Source organism: Lagopus leucura, unplaced genomic scaffold (assembly GCF_019238085.1).
Source record: "Lagopus leucura isolate 7727_CA_CO unplaced genomic scaffold, USGS_WTPT01 Super-Scaffold_100028, whole genome shotgun sequence".
In the NCBI taxonomy this organism is placed as follows: domain Eukaryota; kingdom Metazoa; phylum Chordata; class Aves; order Galliformes; family Phasianidae; genus Lagopus; species Lagopus leucura.
Window position 1 is genome coordinate 4,632,652 of NW_024962279.1, and position 6,114 is coordinate 4,638,765.

The 6,114-nt window shown below is 52.6% G+C and overlaps 1 protein-coding gene across 1 annotated transcript; it reads right to left on the reverse strand.

The window, feature by feature from the left end:
- Positions 1-298: 298 nt before the first annotated feature.
- Positions 299-4,346, reverse strand: PROK2 (prokineticin 2). Its single transcript, XM_042880991.1, has 3 exons — positions 4,269-4,346; positions 1,411-1,536; positions 299-665 (listed from the first exon to the last, which is right to left on the reverse strand). Exons 1-3 carry the CDS (start codon positions 4,344-4,346, stop codon positions 540-542), a joined length of 330 nt encoding a protein of 109 aa, XP_042736925.1. The 3' UTR covers positions 299-539.
- Between the last annotated feature and the right edge of the window lie 1,768 nt (positions 4,347-6,114).

Sequence of the window (6,114 nt, forward strand, 5' to 3'; positions counted from 1 at the left end):
TTTGAGTATTGAAATGCTTTGGTTCTGTCAGCCACTTTTTAAAAGTGTAAAATCTACATCTACTGGTTAAACGTTTAACATGGAGGTGTGCCTAACTTACAGACAGTTATATTAACCAAGGAGTGAAATAGAAGGGTAGGTTTTTGGTAACTGTTATATGCTTCCCTCCATATAATTATTCAAATCTCAGTTCGGTTCAAGCATTCCAAAGTGTAAAAATGCAGCCAAAGTTTTCCAAAGGTGATAACTATTGTGGCTGGTTTCATTCTGGGGTTAAGCTGGAGCCACACAGACAACAGGACTGTCCAGCAACAGAGCTCCTTATGTCAGAAATCTGCACTGCGCAGCAAATCCCACTTCACCCCCCCCAAAATGAAAGCCCTTCAGAAAACCTTGGCTGCTACAGCACAGCACGGCATCATCACTGTGATGTTGGTGAGGCAGGGAAGGATGGGAGAGGGGTCCCAGCGAGTACCTTGCTCATCACAACAACAAACAGAACACGGGCGGCTCCTCCTCAGAACACCGAGCAGCTCCTGCTAAAAGAAGACATCTTCTTTCCTGAAGTCCGGCAAACACCTGAACTTGCTGGGTGATGCCCGCATGCAGGCCAGGCTGGGGAGGCAGGGGCAGGTATGGTGCATCCGCCGCCCTGGGAAGGGCACCTGGAAGGAGGAACGCGGGTGTCAGCAGGGCACGGCCACGGCGGAGCTGCGGTAGGAGCGCTCAGAGAGCAGTGCCCTACAGCCTGCGCAGGAAGTGGCACCATAACGACCCACAGTGGCCGGCTCTCCCTGCCCAGTACCCCTTCCAACTTCCCTGCACCTTATCCCAGCCCAGCCTGGGTCACCGGCTGCAGAGCCTGCAGGAATGGCATCTCTCGGCTGCCTGCGCAACACAGAACCTGCAATCACAGCTCTGCTGCTGGCAGGACTGACTCATTGCAGCTTCCAGCAGCCTAAGTGATATATTCTAGACCCTCCACATGCATAGCTCTGGGTTTAGGATGGGTGATAGCAGCATGGTGACACAGAGACACGGGAGGGATGCAGGGTCTATATGCAAGGTGCATAATAGCAGTGATGCCGCCTACAGACGTGTTGCAGACCCTGCCCTTGTGATGCCATCAGATTGCTAATAGCATCAAGCTGACACCATCTCGTTGCTGAGAAGGAAAGCAGAAGGTGGGGAGCCAATCACCAGACATCTGTAGGTCCCCTGGAGGTCTCCAAGGTGTTGAGGTGGCCATGGGGTCACTACTGATGGGGACACAAAGCTCTGTTCCACCTGGTCCCAGCCAGGATCCCCACCAGGAGTAAGGATGCTGTTACATTCCGCACATCACAGGGCCTATAACCACAGAGGCTATGACCATTTGCAGTTGCAGCCCTGCTCCCCAGCCCTACTCACCCGGTGGCTCAGAGGATGGCACTCCTCTCCTACATTGCCCATCGGTGTGCACATCCGCAGGCTGCGGATCCATAGGCTGACAGCACAGCACATCCCTCCTCCACACTGCTGGTCTCTGTCGCAGGCCTGTGGTTCCAGAAAGAGAAATTGTTTATTCTGTTTGCATAAATACTTTCCACCCATAGCCGGAGCCTAAGGGAGCTCAGGGAGATGCGAGGACACAGGGCACCAGACAAATGGAATCCCATCTTACAGAGAAGCTAAGAATTGAAATCATCCATGAATTTAAAGACTTCTAGAGACCTATTCCTTCTAGTTTCTTATGGTAATATCTGATGGTTGAGTGCCTTTCAAATGCAAGTGCTTGATAGTTCTGTTAGCAAACTGCAAGTGGAAGTAGATAAAATACAAGTTTAAATAGGGAATGTATGGCTGTTACCTAGAATTACATGTAACTAAAAGATGTCCCGACTGTATAACTGAAAACACTTTGTGTGAGTGCCCATGCCCAAGAAAAATGTGGTAGCACATACCCTGCAAGGGGAAACTGAAATTATCAGTCATTTATCCGATGTGTTTTGTGGCCTAGATTGCACAAACTAAAATTAAGCTACTGGGTGTATTTCAAAAACCAGAAACCATGAAGAGTAATCGATATATTAGGGCTTGGAACAGGTTACTGCACATCTTTCTTTTTGTAGACCAGAAGATCATCGGACTCTCAATCATATTCTCTCATTGCCAAAGCAGTGAGAAATTCTGTCAGTTCAAGGTTCTGATGATGCCCCAACAGTAGGGTCAGGCACCTTGCTGCTCTCATGTCTGGCAGCGGGGCTGAGAGGCTGGAGGCACAGCAAGAGGCAGCTTCTAAAAATGCACCTAAAAGCCAGGAAGGCTGCTCAGCAGGACAGTCATTGAGTCAGTGCCTACGGGTCTCACCTTGGGATCTACATGATAAATGCCAACAGATTGCACTCTGCTGAGTAAACGTTGCACTGTTTCAAACAGCAATGCCAGATCAGCGAGTAATTTAGGGAAAAGCTGTTGCAATTACTGTCAGTATGTGTGTAACCCAACGGCCAGCACTTCTCCTCAACGCATGTAAGGAAGCAGAGCTCTGTGCTGTGAGCGAGCCCAAACACGCAGCATATTTACTTACAAGAATAGAGTGGCCATAAAACTACCAATGCAGCCTTCCAGGTAGGTAATGTTTGCTTTCTTTCTTCTCTCTCTCTCAAAATAAAATAAAACAATCCCTCTGATGGTATAATTTTACCCTAGGCACAGGACTGATGGTCTTGGAGTCGCTTTGCCCGCAGCAGAGCAGTGTAAGGGGTGCAGAACAGTTTGGGAGAGGCAAGCAGTGCTGAACAGTGCTATGGTTTAGAACTCACTCTCATGCACATACATATATTTATCTGGCAGAGCTTTTAAGATCCCCCTTCCAAAATGTTTGATGAGCTATTAAAGCATGCATCCCCAGTGCTGCTGTGCACCCTGACCTTCCTGCCGTGCTCTGGGCACAGCTCATCCCCCCTCAGTGCCCCTTTTCACACAGCTTTGTGGAAAACGCAGCCTGAGAAAAAGTCCATGAAGAAATGCTGGCTCCAGAGCCAGCGGAAATCAGCACATGAGCTGCCACAAGGTTCTGTTTGAGTCTTAAATTGCAAAGGAAGAGCACTTTGTCTCAGAGGATGTGGATGAGAACAAGTATGTCAGCTTCCACCTGAGATTTCCCTTTTCGTTCGGAAGCCAAAAACCCATCAGAGCAGCTTGAGCAGAAACACACTGCGGTAGTTACCAAAGTAACATCTTTAGTATAAACATTTTTGATTTTTTAACGCTGTGTGTCTTTAATCTATGATTCAGAGCTTCGCAATTATTTAATTTATTCATTATGCTTTAGAGGTGTAGCCACAACCTTAACGACAGGCTAACCTACACCCGTCCTTTCGTTGCTCGAAACACTTCTGTTGAAAAGGAACATTCGTTTCTCAACTACGGAAAGATTCCTTCCTGCTGACACTCGGCTCCGTCCCGGGAGCTGCTCTGGAGTCCAGAGGACACCCGCAGCCCGCACGGCCCCGCAGTGCCTGGTGATTCCAGCAGCCATGTGAGCTGCCGAAAGAATGCCAGAGCTGGGTCACCGACCCAAAGCAAACACGAGAAAAATCATTTTACTTCGGAGTGATGCAACGCTTCGGGTTGAATAACGTCTTTGGGAAAAAAAAAAAAAAAAAAATCACAAGCAAAGTAAATCTCAAGCCTAAACACACAACAACAACAGAGGATTCGCTCGCAGTGAGGAAAAAAACCAGCACGGTCATACTTAAAAAAAAAAAAAAAAAAAAAAGCAGCGTTTAGCGGTGATGGCAGTAAAGGTGATGACAGTAAAGGTGATGGCAGTAGCGGTGCCGCCGGGCGGACACACGGCTGCAAGAGCCGCGCGGACCCCGAGTCGGGCAGCGCCGGGGGCAGCGGGAGGGCCGGAGCCCCCGCCCCGCCGGGAGCAGCGCCCCGGGCACAGACCTCGTGCTGCGCATCCTTCGGCGCAGCGCCCCGCGGGTCCCGCCGCCACCCGGACATCTCTCACCCCGGAGAGTCCCCTAAGTCCTGGTGTCGCTCAGCGCAGGGAGACCCCCAGTTCCGCTCAGCCCCAGCCCCAGAGAGCCCCGCACGTCTCTCTGTCGCTTATCCACACAAGTCCCAACGCCTCTCCGGCGCCCACACAGCCCCGCGACCGCCGTCCCGCTATCGGTTATCCCAGACCCCCAGCCCGGCACCCTTTACCCCCGCACAGCCCTCCGCCCGCCGGCGCGTCCGGCGGTGCCGTCCCGGTGCCGTGCGAAGGCGCTCACCCCGGTGATGACGGCTCCGCGCCCCGCGGGCAGCAACGCCAGCAGCAGCAGCAGCGCAGCTCCGCGCAGGCTCCGCATGCTGCCGGCCCCCGGCCCCCTGCGCTCCCCGCGGGCGCGGCGCGGTGGAGCCGTCCCGGTGCCGCCCCGGCCGTTATAAAGCTGGGGGCTGCCGTGCCGCGCCGTGAGTCACCCCCGCCCTGGCAGCGCCGCGGGACGCCGTGCGCACCCCTCCGCGGGGCCGGGGCGAGGCGGGGGGGCACCCGCGGTCGGCTGGGGACAGCCCGGGGCACGTCGGGGGGGCGAGCCGCCGGGTGTCCCGCTACGGCCGAGGGACATCCCCGGAGGCATCGCTCAGTGGGTCCTGGGGAGATGTCCCGCAGTAACCGAGGGCAACCCCAGGGAGCATCCTACTGCAAGTAGGGAGCATCGCGCGGCAGCCAGGGGACATCCTAGGGGGCGTCCTGCGAGATGTAGGGAGCATCACACAGCAGGTCCAAAGGGACCCTGCAGCAGGTGGGAGACCATGCTGCAGGTTAGGGCACATCCTAGGCTAGCGGCAGCCCAAAGTGGCTGGTGCCAGCCTGAAGATCTGCCCACACCAATGCCCGAGTCCTGTCTGCTTTTGTTCCTGCAGGCTCTGTGGTTCTGCAGTTGCCCCAGTCCAGCTTTGGAGGAAGAAATGAGAGGAGTGGGGTTGGGGACCCTTGGCACTGCTTGCATCCCCAGCACCAGCACAATAGCTGATCACCTCTGTGGGCTGCTGAGGTGGAAGGGTTGATGGTGCTGCCTTTGGGAACCTCCGTCCCCTCTGGAGAGAAGACACCAAAGCGCAGTGAATGTGCAAACTTTCAGAGAAGCGGTGAAACACATGCAGAGCTCCCTTCAGTGCCCCTCACTGTATTTTTGTCTGTTTTCTTCTCCTTATTTTTCAACTCTCTATTCTTATTTTCACCTTTCCTCTAATTCATCTCTATCCCCTTTCTGCCTCCCTGTCCCCACCTCGCCCATCCCTCCCTCCCACCCCCACTGCTTCACCCCTTCCCACACGTAGCTCCCTGTTCTCTCAGATTTTTCAAATTCTCTTTTTCCAAACAGGAAGGCTGTCTTTGCGCAGCCCGTATTTACACGATTCCTGAAACAGTCTCATTCTTTAGCTGAAGTGAGGCTAAGTGCAGCTGAAGGGGAGCATATAACGCACTTATTGTCTGGGCACAGCCCTGCTCCGCTCCATCCTGGTCGGGAGCTGTCGGATCGATTTGTTGGCGGCACCCCCGGGGGGGTCGGGCTGTCTGGCACTGTTTGCATTACAGACGTGGCCTTTTTGGTGCTTATGGCTATTTCGTAAAAGTGCACTCAAGACAAATACGGTCTGAGTAAATGGAGTCACACTCCAAGGATGTTTTAAAAGCAAATTGGAATAGGCCGATTTTGACGCACAAGAAGTATTAAAAATAACCAGGCTGGATTTGTGGCTGTTGTAAGCCCACGTGGCTGGCTTGAGCCATCACCAGTCGAACCAGCTGAAGGGCACAGTGTGCTTTTATTCTTATTTGTATCCTAGAAACAAACAACAAATAAATAAATATAAAACATGAATTATTATTTCCATAATGCCCAGGTGCACAGAAGTTAAAATAAAAAGTACAAATTATCATTCTTGGCTTCAAAACCACAGCAGAACTAAAGATGAACTAAAAAGGAGGAAATAACACCGTGGAGCTCTACATCATGGACATCATTGCTTGTAATGCTGCTTGCACCACAGGTGTGATGTGTGAGAGGCTGCCAGCCCAGGAGGTCAGTGCTGTACCCTGGATGGCTGCAATGGACTTAACATCCATCACGA

Bases quoted from the DNA above. Each gene is read 5' to 3' on its own strand.
- PROK2 (XM_042880991.1), bottom strand. From the start codon at position 4,346: ATGCGGAGCCTGCGCGGAGCTGCGCTGCTGCTGCTGCTGGCGTTGCTG. The intron at 1,537-4,268 runs GTGAGCGCCTTC...CTGGAACCACAG, and splicing joins GCGGAGCCGTCATCACCGGG to GCCTGCGACAGAGACCAGCA. The intron at 666-1,410 runs GTGAGTAGGGCT...TCCTCCTTCCAG, and splicing joins GCCATCCTCTGAGCCACCGG to GTGCCCTTCCCAGGGCGGCG.